Source organism: Zosterops lateralis (assembly GCF_965231275.1).
Source record: "Zosterops lateralis genome assembly, chromosome: 23".
Taxonomy (NCBI): domain Eukaryota; kingdom Metazoa; phylum Chordata; class Aves; order Passeriformes; family Zosteropidae; genus Zosterops; species Zosterops lateralis.
The window spans coordinates 926,941-949,556 of record NC_139783.1 but is presented as its reverse complement, the minus strand read 5'-3'; the positions used below and the strand labels follow the sequence as shown (position 1 = coordinate 949,556).

The following is a 22,616-nucleotide window of genomic DNA, read 5'->3' as shown; positions in this document are numbered from 1 at the left end:
GGAGGGAAGTGACACTGAGGTGACAATGAGGGTGACACTGAGGTGACACTGGGATGACATTGAGGTGACACTGGAGTGACACTGAGGTGACACTGAGGGTGACACTGGACAGGAGAGGGTGACATTGAGGGTGAGGTGGGGGTGACATTGAGGTGGCACTGGGGTGACACTGAGGTGACATTGGGGAGGTGACAACAGGGAGGTGACACAGGGGGCGGGGCTTGTGGCCACACCCACCTGGGGGCTGAGCTGAGCGTCCGGGAACAGCTCTGGGGGGGGAGGGGACACAAAGTGACACTGAGGGGACACCCCAGACACCCCAAAAAACCACCAAAAACCAAAAAAAAACCTCAAAAATATTTCTCAAAATTTTCACCCCAAAAATTATCCAAAATTTCCCCCCAAAATTCCCAAATCTCCCCCCAAAACTCTCATTAAAAACCCACCAAAAAAAACCCCAAACAAACCCAAATCCCCCAAATTTCCTCCCCAAACCCCAAATTTCCCCCAAAATCCCAAATATCCTCCAAACCCCCCCTCCCAAAATCCCAATTTTCCCCCAGATTTAACCACAATCGTTTAAAAAAATAAACAAACAAAAAAAAAAACCCCAAAACCCCCAAATTTCCCCCGAATTTAACCAAAATCCCACCCAAAAAATCACCAAAACCCCCCCAAAAAACCCAAAAAAAATCCCCAAACCCCCCAAACCCCCCCCAAAAAAACCCAAAAAAATCCCCAAAAAATCCCCAAAACCCCCAAATCCCCCCAAATTTCCCAAAATTTGCCCCAAATTGTCACCTCTGAGCACGGCCTCGGGGGGCTCGGGGGGCTCGGGCGGGGCCAGGAGGGAGGGGCTGAGCCCCAGGGCCACGCCCCTAAAGTGGGCGGGGCTTGAGGTAGCCACGCCCCTTGAACAAGCCACGCCCACTACATTGGCTGTTCCATCTGTATAAGCCACGCCCCCTTCGTTGGCCACGCCCCATGTACAAGCAACGTTCATTGTATTGGCCACGCCCCCCGGATAAGCCACGCCCCCTTCGTTGGCCACGCCCCCTTCCCAGTCTGGGCTGGGCGGGCAGAGCCAGGGGCTGGTGACGTCATCGCTGTCGTCATCAGCGTCATTGTCGTTGTCTTCTTCGGGTCTGGGGGGAAAAATGGGAAATTTGGGTGGAAAAAGGGGAAATTTGGGGGAAAAAAGGGAAAATTTGGGCGGTGAAAAAGTGGAAAAAAAAAAAGGGAAAAATTGAAGAAAAAAAAAAGGAATATTTTTGGGGGAAAAAAGGGAGATTTTGGGTGAAAAAGTTGAAAAAAAAAGTCAAATTTTTTTGGGAAAATTTGGGTGAAAAAAAGAGGGAATTTTGGGTGATAAAAAGAAAATTTTTTGGGGGGAAAAAGGGGAAATTTTGGGTGAAAAAAGGGAGATTTTGGGTGAAAAAGTGGGGAAAAAAAAGAGGAAATTTGGGGTGAAAAAGTGGGAAAAAGGGAGAATTTTCTATTGGGGGAATGAAAAAAAAAGGTCTCTGAAGTTTTGGGGAAAAAAAAAGAAAAAAACACCCGAATTTTCACCCAAAAAAAAAAAAAAATCCAAAAAAAACAAAACCACCAAAAAATACCAAAATTTTACTCTTGAAAAATGAGAAGAAAAATTCTGAAGTTTTGTACAAAAAAACAAGGAAAAAAAAAAACAAACCCAAAGCTCCAAAATTTCCCCCAAAACCCCCCAATTTTATCCCAAACCCCCCCTCAAAAAAGGCCCCAAAATGTTCCCAAAAACCTGAAAATGTCCCAAAATCCCCCCAAAATGTCCCCAAAGGTCCCCAAATATCCCAAATCCCCCAAAATTTTCCCCAAAAATCCCCCAAAATGACCCCAAAAGCCCCTGAAAATGTCCCCAACCCCCCAAAATCCCCAAAAATGTCCCCAAATATCCCAAATCCCCCCAAATTTTCCCCAAAATTCCCCCAAAACGACCCCAAAATCTCCAAATTTCCCTGAATTCTCCCCAAAATATCCCCAAAATTACCCAAAATGTCCCCAAACCACCCAAATTTTCCCCACAATGCCCCCAAAAATCCCCAAAAATGTCCCCAAAAATCCCCCAAAATGTCCCCAAAATCCCCCAAAATGTCCCCAAAATCCCCCAAAATGTCCCTAAATATCCAAAAAAAAACCCCTTAAAATGTCTCAAAAATATCCCCAATGTCCCCAGAATGTCCCAAAATCCCCCCAAAAATGTCACCAAAATGTCCCAAAACTCTCCAAATTTTCCCCAAATTCCCCCAAAATGATCCCAAAATCCTCAAATTTTCCTGAATCCCCCCAAAAATCCCCCCAAAAATCCCCTCAACACGACCCAAAATCCCCCCAAAAATCCCCTCAACACGACCCAAAATCCCCCCAAAAATCCCCTCAAAATGACCCAAAATCCCCCCAAAAATAACCCAAAATTCCCCTAAAATGTCCCAAAACCACCCCAAATTCTCCCCAAATTCTCTCAAATGTCCCCAAAAATGTCCCCAAATTGTCCCCCAAGTGTCCCCACCTGTGTCCGGGGTCCCCAAGGCCGGGGGGCTCCGAGGGGTCCCCGCAGGGGGAGAGGCCTGGGGGGTTAAAGGGGAAATTTTGGGGAAATTTTGGGGTTTTTTGGGGAATATGGGGGGTTTAAAGGGGATTTTGGGGGGTTTTAAAGGGGATTTGGGTATTTTTGGGGGGTTTAAAGGGGGTTTTGGGGGATTTTTAAAGGGAATTTTGGGGTTTTTTTGGGGGTCTGGGGGGGTTAATGAAAATTTTTGGGATTTTGGGGGTTCTGGTTAATTTGGGGAGGGGTCTGGGGGGTCTAAAGAGGATTTTTGGGGGTTTAAAGGAGGATTTTTGGGGTTTTTGGGGGATTCTGGATAATTTGGGGAGGGGTCTGGGGGGTCTAAAGGGGATTTTTGGGTTTTTTGGGGATTCTGGATAATTTGGGGAGGGGTCTGGGGGTCTAAAGGGGATTTTGGGGGTTTAAAGGGGATTTTTGGGGGTTTTTTGGGGGTCTGGGGGATCTAAAGGGAATTTTTGGGGTTTTTGGGGATTCTGGATAATTTGGGGAGGGGTCTGGGGGTCTAAATGGGATTTTTTGGGGTTTAAAGGAGATTTTTTGGGCTTTTTGGGGGATCTGGGGGATCTAAAGGGGATTTTTGGGATTTTTGGGGGGTCTGGATAATTTGGGGAGGGGTCCCTAATTAGGGTGGGGGTCTCTAATTAGGGGAAGGGTCGGTAATTTTGGTGGGGGTCGGTAATTAGGGGGTGGTGGTTAATTAGAGGGTGGTGGTTAATTAGGGTGTGGTGTTAATTAGGGGTGTGGTGTTAATTAGTGCACAGTGGTTAATTAGGGTGTGGTGTTAATTAGAGGTGTGGGGTTAATTAGTGCACAGTGGTTAATTAGGGGTGTGGTATTAATTAGGGAAGTGGGAGCTAATTAGCATGTGATGGTTAATTAGGGGTGTGGTGTTAATTAGTGCACAGTGGTTAATTAGGGGTGTGGTGTTAATTAGGGGTGTGGTGTTAATTAGGGGTGTGGTGTTAATTAGAGGTGTGGTGTTAATTAGTGCACAGTGGTTAATTAGGGGTGTGGTGTTAATTAGGGGTGTGGTGTTAATTAGGGGCGTGGTGTTAATTAGGGTGTGGTGTTAATTAGGGGCGTGGTGTTAATTTGGGTGTGATGGTTAATTTGGGTGTGGTGTTAATTAGAGGTGTGGTGTTAATTAGTGCACAGTGGTTAATTAGGGGTGTGGTGTTAATTAGTGCACAGTGGTTAATTAGAAGTGTGGTGTTAATTACTGCACAGTGGTTAATTAGGGGTGTGGTGTTAATTAGGATGATTAATTGTGTGGTCACTGGTGGTGGTGGTACTGTTTAATTAAGGCGTGGCAATTAATTAGGGTGAGTGGTTAATTGGGGTTAATTGTGTGGTCACCAGCAGCCCTGGTTAATTAGGGGTGTGGTGTTAATTAGGGGTGTGGTGTTAATTGGGGTGTGGTGTTAATTAGTGCACAACAGTTAATTGGGGTTAATTGTGCTGTCACCAGCAGTGGTGCTGGTTAATTGGGGTGTGGTGGTTAATTCGGAGTGTGGTGGTTAATTAGGGTGTGATGTTAATTAGTGGTGTTAATTAGGGCAGTTAATTATCCCACCGGCCGCAGCCCGGGCCGCCCGCACTCGCTCCTGCAGGAACTCCAGGTACCCCAGGACGTTCTGCAGCACCTGCACCTGCCGGGGACACCCGTGTCACCTCCTGTCACCTCCTGTCACCTCCTGTCACCTCCTGTCACCTCTGACCTCAGTGTCACCTCCTGTCACCTCCTGTCACCTCCTGTCACCTGCCGGGGACACCGTGTCACCTCCTGTCACCCCCTGTCACCTCCTGTCACCTCCTGTCACCTGCCGGGGACACCCCTGTCACCTCCTGTCACCTCCTGTCACCTCCTGTCACCTCCCCATGGGGACACCAGTGTCACCTCCTGTCACCTCCCTGTCACCTCTGACCTCAGTGTGACCTCTGACCTCAGGGACATGGGGACACCAGTGTCACCTCCTGTCACCTGCCCAGGGACACCGGTATCACCTCCTGTCACCTGCCCGGGGACACCCCTGTCACCTCCTGTCACCTCCCCATGGGGACATGGGGACACCAGTGTCACCTCCTGTCACATCCCTGTCACCTCCTGTCACCTCCTGTCACCTCCTGTCACCTCTGACCTCAGTGTCACCTCTGACCTCAGTGTCACCTCCCCTGTCACCTCTGACCTCAGGGACAGGGGACACCAGTGTCACCTCCTGTCACCTCCTGTCACCTCCTGTCACCTCCTGTCACCTCCGTGTCACCTCTGTGTCACCTCTGACCTCTGTATGACCTCTGACCTCAGTGTCACCTCCCTGTCACCTCTGACCTCAGTGTCAGCTCCCTTGTCACCTCCCCTGTCACCTCTGACCTCTGTATGACCTCTGACCTCGGGGACAGGGGACAGTGATGTCACCTCCCCATGGGGACAGTGGGGTCACCTCCCTGTCACCTCTGACCTCAGGGACAGGGGGACAGTGATGTCACCTCCCCCTGTCACCTCCCCCTGTCACCTCCCCCTGTCACCTCCCTGTCACCTCTGACCTCAGTGTCACCTCCCCTGGTATGACCTTTGACCTCAGGGACATGGGGAAAGCGCTGTCACCTCTCCATGGGGACAGCACTGTCACCTCCCCTGGTGTGACCTCTGACCTTGGTGTCACCTCTGACCTCAGTGTCACCCCCCCAGTGTCACCTCCCGGTGTCCCCAGTCCCTGATGTCACTCAGGTGTCCCCGCCATGACCTCCCGTGTCCCCCAGTGTCCCCTTGGTGTCCCCTCAATGTCCCCTCAATGTCCCCATGTCCCCACAATGTGACCTCCCTGGTGTCACCTCCCGGTGTCTCCACTCCCTGATGTCACCCTGGTGTCCCCTGGTGTCCCCTCAATGTCCCCATGTCCCTCATGTCCCCCTGGTGACCTCCCATGTCCCCTCGATGTCCCCATGTCCCCATGTCCCCCTGATGTCCCCATGTCCCCTTGATGTCCCCATGTCTCCTCCATGTCCCCCCATGTCCCCCAATGTCCCTCCATGTCCCTGTGTCCCCTTGATGTCCCCATGTCCCCCAGTGTCCCCAGATGTCCCCCAAGGTCCCCCGGTACCTCGGAGTGTCCCTGTGTCCCCCCATGTCCCTCTGTCCCTGTGTCCCCTTGATGTCCCCATGTCCCCCCATGTCCCCCTGATGTCCCCATGTTCCCCAATGTCCCCCCATGTCCCCCCATGTCCCCAGGTGTCCCCCAATGTCCCCAATGTACTCCTGTGTCCCCATGTTCCCCAGTGTCCCCATGTGTCCCCCAATGCCCCCATGTCCCCAGTGTCCCCCAATGTCCCCAATGTACTCCTGTGTCCCCATGTTCCCCAGTGTCCCCATGTGTCCCCCAATGCCCCCATGTCCCCAGTGTCCCCCAATGTCCCCAATGTACTCCTGTGTCCCCATGTTCCCCGGTGTCCCCATGTGTCCCCCAATGCCCCCATGTCCCCAGTGTCCCCAATGTCCCCTCATACCTCGGAGTGTCCCCCTCCCCCTCCGTGGGGCCAGGGCACCATCTGAGCCAACTCGGGGAGCAGCGACCGCCAGTCCCGGGGGGACCTGAGGGGACATGGGGACATTGGGGACAGTGGGGACAGTGGGGACACTGGGGACAGTGGGGATAGTGAGGACAGTGGGGACATTGAGGTCAATGGGGACAGTAGGGACATTGGGGTCAGTGGGGACATTGGGGACATTGGGGACATTGGGGACAACAGGGACATTGGGGACACTGAGGGGACATTGGGGCATCCCAGGTGTCCCCAGGTGTCCCCAGATGTCCCCAGGTGTCCCCTCCTCACCGGTGCCACTCTCCGGGGCTGCTGCAGGTCGGGGGCTCCATCCTGGGGGTCCTGACCCCTTTTTAGGGAGTCCTGACCCCCTTTTTGGGGGTCTCGACCCCCTTTTTGGGGTCTTGACCCCTTTTTGGGGCCTCCTGGTCCTTTTTTGGGGGGTCTCAACCTCTTTTTTTTGGGGTCTTGATCCTTTTTTGGGGTCCTGGTCCTTTTTTGAGGGTCCCGGCTCCTTTTTTGGGGGGTCCTGGTCCTTTTTTGGGGGGTCTTGGTCCTTTTTGGGGGTCTCCACTCTTTGGGGAGGGGTCTCAAACCTGGAATTAAATCCAAGACCCCGCAGATCCCACCCCAGGGGGGTCCTGGGGGGGTTTGGGGGGCCCGATTTTGGGGTGGGGGGTCCCAAATTTGGGTTGAGGGTCCCAAATTTTGAGAAGGGTCTCCAATTTTGGGGAGGGGTCCAAATTTGGGTTGAGGGTCCCAATTTTGGGGTCACTCCCAGGCCCAGGAATTTGAGGTGCTCCCAGGCCTTTGGGGGACCAAATTTTTGGGGTCTGGATTCCATTTTTTGGGTTGGGGGTTCCCAGTTTTTGGGGTGGGGGTCCCAATTTTTGGGTTGGGGGGGTCCCAATTTTGGGGTCACTCCCAGGCCTTTGGGGGACCCAAGTCTGGATCCCATTTTTAGGGTTGGGGGTCCCAATTTTTGGGGTCTGGATCCCATTTTTTGGGTTCAGGGTCCCAATTTTGGGTCGGGGGTCCTAATTTTGGGTGGGGTCCCAGGTTTCCCCCCCCCCCCCTTCGCACCTCGCTGCCCGTGCCCTGCGCGGGGGGCGTGGCCAGCGCGTTCGGCCGCGCTGATTGGACGAGGCGCCAAAGGAGGCGTGGCTAACGCCATCGGCCACGCTGATTGGATGACGCGCCAAACGGGGCGTGGCTTTGGGCTGTACCATGTCCGGGCAGAGCGGGGGGGTCAAAGGACATCGGGGGGAGGGGGGTCCAAATTCCCAATTTTTTGGGAGGGGTCTCGATTTTGGGAGGTTTTGGGACCCTTTAGGGACAAAAAGGACACCAAGGACAGAGGGGACAAAAAAATCCTTAATTTGGGGAGGGGGCACCCCAAAAATCCCCCCTTGGGGAGTGTCAAACCTGGAGAAACCCAAAGGGGGCACGGTTATGCAAATTAGAAAGACTTGATTTGCATAACCACGCCCATTTGTGGCGTTTTGGCGGGATCCGCCCCCCAAAAATAATTTAATAAAATGGTGGTGGTTGATTTTTGGGGGTTTTTGGTTGAATTTGGATTTTTTTTGGAGGGGTTAAAGGGGTGGGAGCGTCGATTTTGGGGAGTTTCGGGGGTTTTTTGGGGTCTGAGGGTTTTTGGGGGAGGGGGTCCCGAAAATTTGGGGGGGATTTGGGGTGAATTTTGGGTGAATTTGGGATGAATTTGGGGATAAATTTGAGATAAATTTGAGGTGAATTTGGGATGATTTGGGGAAAAATTTGAGATGAATTTGAGGTGAATTTGGGGTAAATTTTGGGGTCCCGGAGGCGCTTTTCCCGCACTCTCCTCCCGCGTGACGTCACCGAGGGGAGGGGGCGTGGCCATAGCGCGAAGCCCCGCCCCCTTTTCCATCGGCGTCGCGCGGCTGTGACGTCACTGCCGGAGCGCGGGAGCGCGGGAGGCGGTGAGAGAATGGGGGGGTCTATAGGGGGTCTATAGGGGTCTATAGGGGTCTGTAGGGGATCTATGGGGGTCTATAGGGCCTGGACGTGTGTATAGGGGATCTATAGGGGTCTATAAGGGTCTATAGGGGTCTATAGGGCCTGTGGGGGTCTATAGGGATCTATAAGGGGTCTATAGGAGTCTGTGGGTGTCTATAGGGGTCTATAGAGGGTCTATAGGGGTCTGGGGGGATCTATAGGGGACCTATAGGGGATTTGTAGGGGTCTATAGGAGATTTTTAGGGGATCTATAGGGGGTCTTTGGGGGCATTTAGGGGTCTCTAGGGGATCTATAGAAGGTTTATAGGGGTCTGTGTGTGTGTGTAGGGGATCTATAGGGGATCTGTAGGGGTCTATAGGGGATCTATAGGGGATCTGTGGTGGTGTATTGAGGATTTTTAGGGGATTTCAAGGGATCTGTAGGGGGTCTATAGGGGTCTATTGGGGATGTATTGAATAGCTATAAGGGGTTGTGGGGGTCTATAGGGGATTTTTAGAGCGTCTCTTGGGGTCTGTAGGGGTCTATAGGGGATCTATAGGGGTCTGTAGGGGTCTGTGAGGATCTAGAGAGGGCTGTTGGGGTCTGTAGGGGATCTATAGGAAATCTGTAGGGGTCTGTATGGGATCTATTGGGGTCTCTATTGTGTCTCCATAGGGTCTGGTTATCTATAGGGTCTCTATAGTGTCCCCATAGTGTCTCTATATGTCCCCCCAGGGGCCATGGCTGGGGGTCAGGAGGGGCCCAGCCCCCGGCCCTGAGGTATCTATAGGGTCTCTATAGGGTCTCTATGGGGTCTGAGGTCTCTCTAGGGTCTCTATAGGGTCTCTATGGGGTCTGAGGTCTCTATGGTGTCTCTATGGGGTCTCTATAGGGTCTCTATGGGGTCTCTATAGGATCTATATGTCCCCCCAGGGGCCATGGCCGGGGGTCAGGAGGGGCCCAGCCCCCAGCCCTGAGGTCTCTATAGGGTCTCTATGGGGTCTGAGGTCTCTATGGGGTTTCCATGAAGTCTCTATAGGGTCTCTCTGGGGTCTGAGGTCTCTATAGGGTGTCTGTAGGGTCTCTATAGGGTCCCTATAGGATCTCTATGTTCCCTATAGGGGCCATGGCCGGGGGTCAGGAGGGGCCCAGCCCCCGGCCCTGAGGTCTCTATAGGGTCTCTATAGGGTCTCTATGGGGTCTCTATGGGGTCTCTATAGGGTCCCTATAGGATCTATATGTTCCCTGTAGGGGCCATGGGGTCTCTATGGGGTCTCTATAGGGTCCCTATAGGATCTATATGTTCCCTGTAGGGGCCATGGGGTCTCTATGGGGTCTCTATAGGGTCCCTATAGGATCTATATGTCCCCCCAGGGGCCATGGCCGGGGGTCAGGAGGGGCCCAGCCCCCGGCCCGGCCACGAGGAGCCGCCGGGGAACGACGGCAGGAGCACCTCGGAACGGGTGAGAAATCCTAAAAATGGGCAAAAATGATAAAAAATGTTAATTATGGGGAAAAATGTTAATTAAAGGGACAGAAGGAGCACCTTGGAACGGGTAAAATAACATAAAAATGGGGGAATTAACCTAAAAATGGGCAAAAATGATTAAAAATGTTAATTCTGGGGGTGGGAGGAGCACCTTGGAATGGGTAAAATAACATAAAAATGGGAAAAAATGGGATAAAAATGATAAAAATTGGGAAAAATATTTAAAATGGAGATGGGAGGAGCACCTGGAATGGGTGAAAAAATGGGGAAAAAAATGGAAAAAATACAGAAAAAAGGGAAAAATAGGAAAAAGGGGAAAAAATTGGGGGAAAAATGGGGAAAAATGAAAAAATTGGGGAAAATGGGGATAAAAGGGAAATAATTGGGAAAAACTGGGGAAAAAAGAGAAGAAATTTGGAAAAAATTGGGAAAAAAGAGAAGAAATTTGGAAAAAATGAAAATAAAAGGGAAAAATGGGGAAAAAAAGGGAAAAAATATGGAAAAAATGGGGAAAAATATGGGGAAAAAAAAGATAAAAAGGGAAAAAACAGCGGAAAAAATGGGGGGGAAATGGGAAAAAATGCACAAAAAAAGGAAAAAAATGTTTAAAAATGTTAAAAAATATTTTTAAATGTTTAAATGTTGTTTAAAAGTGTTAAAATTTCCATGCCCAGGTGGTGGATCTGCTGAACCAGGCGGCGCTGATCGGGACTGAGGGGAAAATCACCATCCTCAGACAGGTAAAAATGGGGAAAAAATGGGAATTTTTGGTAAAAAACTGGGTTTTTTGTTAAAAAATGGAGATTTCTGGGGAAAAAAAAAGAGATTTGAGGTAGAAAATGGGGTTTTTGGGGGAAAAATAGGATTTTTTTGGGGAGAAAAGTGGATTTTTTGAGAAAAAAATGGGATTTTTTTTTTTTAGAAAACTGGGATTTTGGGGAGAAAAAATGGGATTTTTTGGGGGGAAAAAAAATGGAAATTTTTTGGGGAAAAAATTGGGGATTTTTTTGGGGTGGAAAATGGGAATTTTGGGGGGAAAAATGGGGTTTTTTTGAAAAAAAAAAATTGGTTTTTTTGGGGAAAAAATTGGGAATTTTTTGGGGGAAAAAATTGGATTTTTTGGGGTGGAAAATTTCAGATTTTTGGGTGGAAAATTTTGGATTTTGTCCCCTCACTGTCCCCAGGTTCAGGAGCTGATCATCAACAAGGACCCCACACTGCTGGACAATTTCCTGGATGTGAGTGAGGATTTGGGGTGAATTTTTGGGATTTTGGGACAATTTGGGATGGATTTGGGAATTTGGGACAATTTGGGGGAATTTGGAAAATTTTGGAGGGAATTTCGGGTGGATTTGGGAGAAATTTGAGATAAATTTGGGATAAATTTTGGCTGAATTTGGGGTAAATTTGAGATAAATTTGGGATAAATTTGAGCTAAATTTGGGATAAATTTGGGATAAATTTGGGCTGAATTTGAGATAAATTTTGGGCTGAATTTGGGATAAATTTGGGATGATTTTGGGATGAATTTTGGGATAAATTTGGGATGAATTTGGGATGATTTTGGGCTGAATTTGGGCTGAATTTTGGGATGAATTTGGGATAAATTTTGGGCTAAATTTGAGGTGAATTTGGGATAAATTTGAGATAAATTTGGGATAAATTTTGAGCTGATTTTGGAATGAATTTGGGCTGAATTTGGGGAGAAATTTGGGGTAAATTTGGGGTGAATTTGGGATGATTTTGGGTTGAATTTGGGGTGAATTTGAGATAAATTTGGGCTGAATTTGGGATAAATTTGAGATAAATTTGGGATGAATTTTGGATTAATTTTGGGATGAATTTTGGGATGAATTTTGAGGTGAATTTTGGATAAATTTGGGCTGATTTTGGGATGATTTTGGGATTAATTTTGGGCTGAATTTGGGGTAAATTTGGGATGATTTTGGGGTATTTTTGGGATAAATTTGGGATGAATTTTGGGCTGAATTTGGGATAAAATTTGGGCTGAATTTGGGGTGAATTTGAGATGAATTTGGGATGAATTTGAGATAAATTTGGGCTCAATTTTGGGCTGAATTTGGGATAAATTTTGGGATAAATTCTGGACAAATTTGAGATGAATTTGGGATGAATTTTGGGATGAATTTGGGATAAATTTGAGATAAATTTGAGCTGAATTTGGGATAAATTTGAGATAAATTTGGGCTGAATTTGGGATAAATTTGAGATAAATTTTGGGATGATTTTGGAATGAATTTTGGGCTGAATTTGGGGTAAATTTTGGGCTGATTTTGGAATGAGTTTGGGCTGAATTTGAGCTGAATTTGAGCTGAATTTGGGCTGAATTTGGGATAAATTTGAGATAAATTTGGGATGAATTTGAGATAAATTTGGGATGAATTTTGGGATCAATTTTGAGATAAATTTTGGATAAATTTGGGATAAATCTGGGCTGATTTTGGGGTGAATTTGGGATAAATTTGGGATGAATTTTGGGGTGAATTTGAGATAATTTTGGGCTGATTTTGTGGCAATTTTGGGGCGATTTTGGGATGAATTTCCAATGATTTTGAGGTAATTTTGGGGTAAATTTGGGCTGATTTTGGAATGAATTTTGGGGTCAATTTAGGCTGATTTTGGGCTGAATTTGGGATAAATTTGGGCTGATTTTGGCTGATTTTGGGGTGATTTTTTCCCCCAGGAAATCATCGCCTTCCAGGCCGACAAATCCATCGAGGTGCGGAAATTCGTGGTCGGGTTCATCGAGGAGGCCTGGTGAGCTTTGGGGGGAAAAAAATGCGATTTTGGGGCATTTTTGGGACCATTTTAGAGGAATTTTTGGGCTCTTTTGGGACCATTTTAAAGGGATTTTGGTGGGAATTTTTGGGCTCTTTTGGAGCCATTTTTGAGGAATTTTTGGGGTGTTTTGGGGCCATTTTTGGGACCATTTTAGAGGAATTTTTGGGCTATTTCAGGACAGTTTTTGGGCTGTTTTAATGAGAATTTTTGGGCTCTTTTGGGACCATTTTTGGGGTAATTTTTAAAGAATTTTTTAGCTCTTTTGGGGCCATTTTTGGCCTCTTTTGTTGGGATTTTTTGGGCTCTTTTGGGACCATTTTTGATAAATTTTTGGGGTATTTTTTTAGGAATTTTTTTTGCTCTTTTGGGCCCATTTTGGGGCCATTTTTGGGCTGTTTTGGTGGGAATTTTTTGACTCTTTTGGGGCCATTTTTGATAAATTTTTGGGGTATTTTTTTAGGAATTTATTTGCTCTTTTGGGCCCATTTTGGGGCCATTTTTGGGGTAATTTTTTAGGAATTTTTTTTCTCTTTTGGGGCCATTTTTGGGGCCATTTTGGAGGAATTTTTGGGCTCTTTTGGGCCATTTTTAAATCCATTTTAATGGGAATTTTGGGCTCTTTTGGGGCCATTTTTGGGGTAATTTTTTAGGAATTTTTGGGCTCTTTGGGGGCCATTTTTGAGGATTTTTTTTGCTATTTCAGGACAATTTTTGGGCCATTTTTTAGCAATTTTTGTGCCATTTCAGGACCATTTTTTTGCTCTTTTACCACCACTTTAACCCCATTTTAATGCCAATTTTTTCTCTCTTTCAAACCCATTTTCACCAAATTTTTCCCCTCTCCCGCAACCCCTTTAAACATCAACTTTTAACCCCTTTTTCTCTATTTTTTTACCCAAATTTTGCCTCAAATTTTCTCATTTTTCTCCCATTTTTCCCCCCAGCAAAAGGGACATTGAGCTGCTGCTGAAACTCGTGGCCAACCTGAACATGTTGCTGAAGGATGAAAACGTGAACGTGGTGAAAAAAGCCATCCTGACCATGACCCAGCTCTACAAGGTGGCCCTGCAGGTGAGGGGCAAAAAAAAAGGGGAAATTTGGATTTTTTTCAGGGTTAAAATGAGGGATTTTGCTCGAAATTCGAGGGAAAATTCGAATTTTTGTTGTTGAAATCGGGGGGAAAATTCAGATTTTTTTTGTTGGTGAAATTGGAGGGAAAAATCAGATTTTTTTTGTGTTAAAATTAGAAAGAAAATTCAGATTTTTTATGTTATAATCAGAGGGAAAAATTTGCATTTTTTTGGTCACAAGTGGAGGGAAAATTCAGATTTTTTTTTTTCCTTAAAAATTACCCATTAAAAAGGCATCAATATCCCACACAGTTACCATAACTATACATTAAAACAACTCAATTTTTTTTTTTTAATTTAGTCCTCAAATTCCCTTTTTTATTTTTAATTCCTCTTACCATAATTCCACATTTAAAAGAACTCATTTTTTTTTTAAATTAACCTCTAAATTCCCGGGAGTTTTTTTATTGCCATTACCATAATTCCACATTAAAAAAAAAAAATCTCAATTTTTTTTTTTTTTTTAAAATTAATTAACCCCTTAATCCCCGGGTGTTTTTTTTAATTCCTCTTACCATAATTCCACGTTAAAAAGTCATTTAATATCCAATACAACGACCATAATTACACATTTAAAAAAAGGTTTAATATTCAATACAACTACCGTAATTCCACACCAAAAAAAACTCAATTTTTTTTTAAATTAAAACCCCAAATTCCCATTTTTTTTCCATCCCCATTACCATAATTCCACATTAAAAAAACCCTAAATTTTCTTTTTATTATTATTATTATTATTAACCCTTTAATCCCCGGGTGTTTTTTTCCCACCTCTTACCATAATTCCACATTAAAAAAAACCCTCAATTTTTTTTAAATTAACCCATAAATCCTCCCTTTTTTTTTTTTTTTTTTAATTCCTCTTACCATAATTCCATGTCTAAAAAAAAACCTCAATTTTTTTTTTAATTAACCCCTAAATTCCTGGGGTTCTGTTTTCCATCCATTTTTTTTTTCATTCCCTTTACCATAATTACATTTAAAAAGAAAATCCTTTTTTTTTTTTTTTTTTTTTTTTTAATTAACCCCTTAATCCCCGGTGTGTTTTTTATTCCACACTTTAAAAAAACTCAATTTTTTTTTTATTTAAACCCCAAAAAATTCCCATTTTTTCCCCAGTGGATGGTGAAATCCAAAGTGATCAGCGAGCTGCAGGAGGCGTGCTGGGAGATGATGTCCTCCATGGCCAGCGACATCATCGTGCTGCTGGACTCGGACAACGACGGCGTCCGCACTCACGCCATCAAATTCGTGGAGGGGCTCATCGTCACCCTGTCCCCCCGCACGGCCGACTCCGACGTCCCCAAACGGCACGAGGGGGACGTCAGCCTCGAGAGGATCCCCAGGGACCATCCTGTCATCAAGTACAGTGAGTGATTTGGGGTTTGGGGGCAGGATTTGGGGTCAGAAATGGGGTTTGGGATCATCCTGTCATCAAATATAGTGAGTGATTGGAGTTTGGGGTTTGGGGTTTGGGGTTTGGGGTCAGAAATGGGGTTTGGGATCATCCCATCCTATTCAAGTCAAGGGTTTGGGGTTTGGGATCATCCTGTCATCAAATACAGTGAGTGATTGGGGTTTGGGGTTTGGGGTTTGGGGTTTGGATCATCCTGTCATCAAGTACAGTGAGTGATTTGGGGTTTGGGGTTTGGATCATCCTGTCATCAAATATAGTGAGTTGTGGGGGGTTTGGGGTTGAGGGTTTGGGGTTTGGGGTTGGGGGTTTGGGTTTGGGTTTGGGTTTGGGGTTTGGGGTTTGGGGTTGGGGTTTGGGGTTTGGGGTTTGGGGGTTGGGGTTTGGATCATCCTGTCATCAAGTACAGTGAGTGATTGGGGGTTTGGGGTTTGGGGTTTGGGGTTTGGGGGCAGGATTTGAGGTCAGGAATGGGGTTTGGGGTTTGGGGTTTGGGGTTGGGATCATCCTGTCATCAGGTATAGTGAGTGATTGGGGGTTGGGGGTAGGATTTGGGGTCAGGAATGGGGTTTGGGGGCAGGATTTGGGGTTTGGGGTCAGGAATGGGGTTTGGGGTTTGGGGTTGGGATCATCCTGTCATCAAGTATAGTGAGTTGTGGGGGTTTGGGGGCAGGATTTGGGGTCAGGAATGGGGTTTGGGGGCAGGATTTGGGGTTTGGGGGCAGGATCTGGGGTCAGGAATGGGGTTTGGGATTGGGGTTTGAGGTTTGGGGTTTGGATCATCCTGTCATCAAGTACAGTGAGTGATATGGGGTTGGGGCAGGATTTGAGGTCAGGAATGGGGTTTGGGGTTTGGGGTTTGGGGTTTGGGGTTTGGATCATCCTGTCATCAAGTACAGTGAGTGATATGGGGTTGGGGCAGGATTTGGGGTCAGGAATGGGGTTTGGGGTTTGGGATTGGGCTTTGGGATTGGGGATTGGGGAGAGGATTTGGGGTTTGGGGATTGGGATTGGGATCATCCTGTCATCAAGTGTAGTGAGTCTGGGGGGAATTTGGGTCAGGATTGGGGTGGGAATGGGATTTGGGATTGGGATCACCCCATTGTTGAATACAGTCAGTCAGGGGAAATTGGGGTTTGGGGTGACCTTGGGTGCCCCCTGATGACCCCTCTGTCCCCTGCTGACCCCTGGTGACCCTGCTGTCCCCTGATGACCCCTGTGTCCCCCGCTGTCCCTTTGGTGACCGTGGTGTCCCCCGGTGTCCCCAGACGTGCTGTGGGAGGAGGGCAAGGCGGCGCTGGAGCAGCTGCTCAAGTTCATGGTGCACCCGGCCATCTCCAGCATCAACCTGACCGCGGCGCTGGGCTCCCTGGCCACCATCGCCCGCCAGCGGCCCATGTTCATGGCCGAGGTCATCCAGGCCTACGAGACCCTCCACGGTGGGTTTGGGGACATCTGTGACCTCTGTGACGCTGCCCGGGGTCATCCTGGCCGTGGTGACACTGCCCGGGGTTATCCCTGTCCTTGGAGTCCCGTGTTCTCCTGTCCCCTGGTCACCCCATGTTCATGGCCGAGGTCATCCAGGCCTACGAGACCCTCCATGGTGGGTTTGGGGACATCTGTGACCTCCCTGGGGTCATCCTGGCCATGGTGACACTGTGCGGGGTCACCCCTGTCCCTGGAGTCCTGTGTTCTCCTGTCCCCTGGTGGCCCTTGGTGTCCCCTGGTCACCCCATGTTCATGGCCGAGGTCATCCAGGCCTACGAGACCCTCCACGGTGGGTTTGGGGACATCTGTGACCTCTGTGACACTGCCCAGGGTCATCCCCTGTCTCTGGAGTCCCCACATGTCCCCAGGTGTCCCCAGGTGTCCCCTAACCCGTCCCCTCTCCCCGTAGCCAACGTCCCCCTGACACTGGCCAAGTCCCAGGTGTCCCCAGGTGTCCCCAGGTGTCCCTCACCCCGTGTCCCCTCATTGTAGCTGAGCTGCTGCCAACACTGGCCAGGTCCCAAGTGTCCCCAGGTGTCCCCAGGTGTCCCCAGGTGTCCCCTAACCCGTCCCCTCTCCCCGTAGCCAGCCTGCCCCCGATGCTGGCCAAGTCTCAGGTGTCCCCACATGTCCCCAGGTGTCCTCAGGTGTCTCCAGGTGTCTCCAGGTGTCCCCAGGTGTCCCCTAACCCCATCACTGTCCCTGTAGCCAAGCTGCTCCTAACATTGGCCAGGTCCCAGGTGTCTCCAGGTGTCCCCAACCTGTCCCCAAGTGTCCCCAGCTGTCCCTAAATCTGTGTCCTCTTCCTTGTAGCCAACCTGCCCCCGACGCTGGCCAAGTCCCAGCTGTCCCCAGGTGTCCCCAAGTGTCCCCAGGTGTCCCCTAACCCATCCCCTCTCCCCGTAGCCAACCTGCCCCCGACGCTGGCCAAGTCTCAGGTGAGCAGCGTGCGGAAGAACCTGAAGCTGCACCTGCTGAGCGTGCTGCGCCACCCGTCCTCGGGGGACTTCCAGCCCCAGATCACCACGCTGCTGGTGGACCTGGGCACGCCGCAGGCCGAGATCGCCCGCTGCACGCCCAGCCCGCGCGACGCCCGCAAACGGCCGCGGGACGAGCCCGACGCCGCCCTCAAGAAGATGAAGATTGGTGGGTGACAGTGGTGGTGACAGCATTGTCACCCTCCCTGTGGTGGCATTGGTGTCACCTCCCCATGGTGGCATTGATGTCACCTCCCCCATGGTGGCATTGGTGTCACCTCCCCTGTGGTGGCAGTGGCATTACCTTCCCTGTGGTGGCATTGGTGTCACCTCCCCCATGGTGATATTGGTGTCACCTCCCCTGTGGTGGCATAATTTTCATGTCCCCTGTGGTGGCATCGGTGTCACCTCCCCTGTGGTGGCATTGGTGTCACCTCCCCTGGGGTGGCATCATTTTCATGTCCCCTGTGGTGGCATTGGTGTCCCTGTGGTGGCATCGGTGTCACTTCCCCTGTGGTGGCATTGGTGTCACCTCCCTTGTGGTGGCATTGGTGTCACCTCCCCATGGTGGCATTGGTGTCACCTCCCCTGTGGTGGCATCCTTTTCATGTCCCCTGTGGTGGCATTGGTGTCACCTCCCCCATGGTGTCATCGGTGTCCCTGTGGTGGCATTGGTGTCACCTCCCCTGTGGTGGCATCGGTGTCACCTCCCCATGGTGGCATTGGTGTCATTTCCCCCATGGTGGCATTGGTGTCACCTCCCCTGTGGTGGCATCGGTGTCACCTCCCCATGGTGGCATTGATGTCACCTTCCCCATGGGCGGCATCGATGTCACCTCCCCCGTGGTGACATCACTGTCATCTCCCCTGTGGTGTCACCCAAGGTCCTTTTGGGGACATTTGGTGACATTAAACCCCTCCTGGTCCCTTCCTGGTGACACCAGAGGAGGGGAGGTGACATTAAACCTCCACAATGTCACCCTGGTGTCCTTTTGGGGACATTTGGTGACATTAACCCCCCCAGTGTCATCCCAGTGTCACCCTGGTGTCCTTTTGGGGACATTTGGTGACATTAAACCCCTTCTCAATCCTTTTTGGGGACATTTGGTGACATTAAACCCCCCCAGTGTCACCCTGGTGTCCTTTTGGGGACATTTGGTGACATTAAACCCCCTGATGACCTCCTGGTCCCTTCCTAGTGACACCAGAGGACGGGAGGTGACATTAAACAAAGGCCACCACCACTGACCCCGTGCACACCAATGACATTTCCATTGTCCCCACCCCTTTGGGGACACCTGGTGACACCCTCCCCGTGTCCCCACAGAGCCACCCCTGGGCGAGGACGACGAGGACAAGGACCTGGAGGCTCCGGCCGTGGCCGTGGCCAAAGTGGCCGGAGCGGTCACTGTCCCCTCGGACACCGACATCACGGCCGAGTTCCTGCAGCCGCTGCTGACCCCCGAGAACGTGGCCAACCTGGTCAGCAGGGGACAATTTGGGGACACTTTGGGGACATCCAGGGGTGATGGCACCTGTCCCCAGCCTGGTCAAGTGGGGATTCTGGCCTTGGGGACACTTTGGGGTCACTGGTGTCACCTGCAGCCACTGCTGACCCCCGAGAACGTGGCCAACCTGGTCAGCACGGACACCTTGGGGACAATTTGGGGACACCTCGAGGGGGTGGCACCTGTCCCCTGGCCTTGGGGACACTTTGGGGTCACTGGTGTCACCTCCAGCTGCTGCTGACCCCCGAGAATGTCCCCAACCTGGTCAGCAGGGGACACCTTGGGGACACTTTGGGGACAATTTGGGGACACCTCGAGGGGGTGGCACCTGTCCCCAGCCTGGTCAAGTGGGGATTCTGGCCTTGGGGACACTTTGGGGTCACTGGTGTCACCTCCAGCCACTGCTGACCCCCGAGAACGTGGCCAACCTGGTCAGCAGGGACACCTTGGGGACACCTTGGGGACAATTTGGGGACACTTTGGGGGCACCTTGAGCAGGTGGCACCTGTCCCCAGCCTGGTCAGGAGGGGACATCGGCCTTGGGGACACTTTTGGGGGTGTTTTTGGGTTTCCTGAGATGTTTTTTGGGTCCCCTAAGGAAATTTTGGGTTCTCTTAGGTGTTTTTTTGATTCCCTGAGGTGTTTTTTGGCTCCCTTAAGGTAATTTTGGGTTCCCTGAGATGTTTTTTGGGTTCCCTGAGGCCATTTTTGGGTTCCCTGAGGTGTTTTTCTCCCTGTCCCACCTGCCCAGGTGCTGATCAGCATGGTGTACCTGCCCAAGGCCATTTTGGGTTCCCTGAGGTGTTTTGGGGTTCCCTGAGGTGTTTCTCTCACCTGCCCAGGTGTTAATCAGATATTTCTGTCTCACCTGTGCCCAGGTGCTGATCAGCATGGTGTACCTGCCCAAGGCCATTTTGGGTTCCCTGAGGTGTTTTTGGCTCCCCTGAGGTGTTTTTCTCACCTGCCCAGGTGCTGACCAGGTATTTCTGTCTCACCTGTGCCCAGGTGCTGATCAGCATGGTGTACCTGCCCGAGGCCATGCCCGCCTCCTTCCAGGCCACCTACACGCCGGTGGAGTCTGCGGGCACCGAGGCGCAGATCAAACACCTGGCCCGGCTCATGGCCACGCAGATGACGGCGGCGGGGCTGGGGCCAGGTGAGGTGGAACCCCCTTCCCACCATCCCAAACCCATCCCAAACCCATTCCAAACCCTTTCCACACAACCCAAACCCACCCTAATCCCATCTCCACCATCCCAAACCCATCCCCACCATCCCAAACCCACCCCAACCCCATTCCCACCATCCCAAACACATTCCCAAATCCATTCCCAATCCCAATTCCCACCATCCCACCCCATTCCCACCATCCCAAACCCCTCCCCAAATCCATTCCCACCACCCCAATCCCATTCCCACAATCCTCATCCCCATTCCCACCATCCCAAACCCACTCCAATCCCACCCCAAACCCATTCCCACCATCCCAAACCCCACTCCCACCATCCCAAACCCACTCCAACCTCACCCCCACCATCCCAAACCCACTCGAATCCCATTCCCACCATCCCAATCCTATTCCCACCACCCCAAATCCCATTCCCACCATCCCAAACCCACTCCAACCCTATTCCCACCGTCCCAACCCCATCCCCACCATACCAAACCCACCCCAACCCCACTCCCACCACTCCCACCCCCACTCCAAACCCACCCCAAACCCACCCCAAACCCATCCTCACAATCTCAAACCCATTTCCCACCATCCCAAACCCACTCCAAACCCACTCCCACCACTCCAACCCCACTCCCACCATCCCAAACCCACCCCAACCCCATTCTCACCATCCCAAACCCATTCCCACCATCCCCAAACCCCTCCCACCCCAATCCCACCATCCCAAACCCATCCTAATCCCATCCCCACCATCCTAAACCTATTCCCACAATCTCAAACCCCCTCCAACCCCATTCCCACCACTCCAGTCCCACTCTCCACAATCCCAAACCCATTTCCCACCATCCCAAACCCATCCTAATCCCATTCCCACCATCCTAAACCTATTCCCACAATCCCAAACCCCCTCCAACCCCATCCCCACCATCCCAAACCCATTTCCTACCATCCCAAACCCACTCCCACCATCCCAAACCCACCCCAATCCCATCCCCACCATCCCAAACCCACTCCAACCCCACCCCAAACCCATCCCCACCATCCCAAACCCATTTCCTACCATCCCAAACCCAATCCCACCATCCCAAACCCACCCCAACCCCATTCCCACCATCCCAAACCCACTCCAACCCCATCCCCACCACCCCAAACCCCACTCCCACCACCCCAAACCCCATTTCCCACCCTCGCACTCCCCGTTTCAGGCGTGGAGCAGACGAAGCTGCTGCGGGAGGAGCCCAAGGAGGAGAAGGTGGCCAAGCCGGACGCGGTGCTGATCAAGCGGCGCCTCTCGGCGCTGGGCACGGGCCAGGCCATCGCCGTGCTGGGCGCCCACGGCTCGGCCACGGCGCTGCTGGACGAGACCCCCCAGGCCAAGCGCCGCCCCGAGCCCATCATGCCGGCCACGCAGCCTCGGTCAGTGCCCACGGGGATTTGGGGTGGGATTTGGGGTCTTTAGGATCCATTTTGGGGTCAGTTTTGGGGTTATGGAGGGGTTTGGGGTTTGGGGTTTGGGGTTTGGCGCTGCCGGATGAGACCCCCCAGGCCGAGCTCATGCCGGCCGCACAGCCATGGTCAGTGTCCACAGAAATTTGGGATGGGATTTGAGGTTGACCTGTTGACCCCATTGACCCCATTGATCCCATTGATCCCATTGATGCCATTGATCCTGTTGACCCCATTGATCCCATTGATCCCATTGATCCTGTTGACCCCATTGATCCCATTGCTCCCATTGTTCCCGTTGCTCCCATTGATCCCATTGATCCCATTGATCCCAATCCCATTTCTCCTATTGCTCCCATTGACCCCATTGATCCCATTGACCCCATTGACCCCATTGATCTCACTGACCCCGTTGCTCCCATTGCTCCCATTGACCCCGTTGACCCCATTGATCCCATTGCTCCCATTGTTCCCATTGCTCCCATTGATCCCATTGATCCCATTGATCCCAATCCCATTTCTCCCATTGCTCCCATTGACCCCATTGATCCCATTGACCCCATTGATCCTGTTGACTCCATTGACTCCATTGACCCCATTGCTCCCATTGACCCCATTGACCCCATTGATCCCATTGACCCCATTGATCCTGTTGACCCCATTGACCCCATTGCTCCCATTGACCCCATTGCTCCCATTGACCCTGTTCCTCCCATTGACCCCATTTATCCCATTGACCCCATTGACCCCATTGATCCCATTGATCCTGTTGACCCCATTGACCCCATTGATCCTGTTTACCTCATTCACCTCATTGACCCCATTGACCCCATTGATCCCACTGACCCCACTGACCCCATTGACCCCATTGATCCCATTGACCCCATTGCTCCCATTGATCCCATTGCTGACCTCATTGATCCCATTGATCCCAATCCCATTGATCCCATTGATCCAAATCTCATTGATTCCATTGATCCAATCCCATTCCTGATCCCATTGATCCCGTCGATCCCGTCAATCCCGTTGACCCCGTTGACCCTGTTGATCCCAATCCCATTT

The 22,616-nt window shown here is 50.5% G+C and overlaps 1 protein-coding gene across 1 annotated transcript in view; it reads left to right on the top strand.

The window, feature by feature from the left end:
* Positions 1-8,068: 8,068 nt before the first annotated feature.
* The window catches only part of SYMPK (symplekin scaffold protein), a gene marked incomplete at its 3' end in the record, with an annotated part of 33,364 nt that continues 18,816 nt past the window's right edge, over positions 8,069-22,616 (top strand). Inside the window, exons 1-12 of the mRNA XM_083877167.1 lie at positions 8,069-8,106; positions 9,498-9,586; positions 10,287-10,352; positions 10,797-10,850; positions 12,317-12,390; positions 13,359-13,485; positions 14,664-14,913; positions 16,227-16,397; positions 17,353-17,592; positions 18,751-18,905; positions 19,937-20,087; positions 21,314-21,524. Coding sequence (XP_083733293.1) covers positions 9,503-9,586; positions 10,287-10,352; positions 10,797-10,850; positions 12,317-12,390; positions 13,359-13,485; positions 14,664-14,913; positions 16,227-16,397; positions 17,353-17,592; positions 18,751-18,905; positions 19,937-20,087; positions 21,314-21,524 — 1,583 coding nt within the window. The remainder of the gene's footprint in view (positions 8,107-9,497; positions 9,587-10,286; positions 10,353-10,796; positions 10,851-12,316; positions 12,391-13,358; positions 13,486-14,663; positions 14,914-16,226; positions 16,398-17,352; positions 17,593-18,750; positions 18,906-19,936; positions 20,088-21,313; positions 21,525-22,616) is intronic.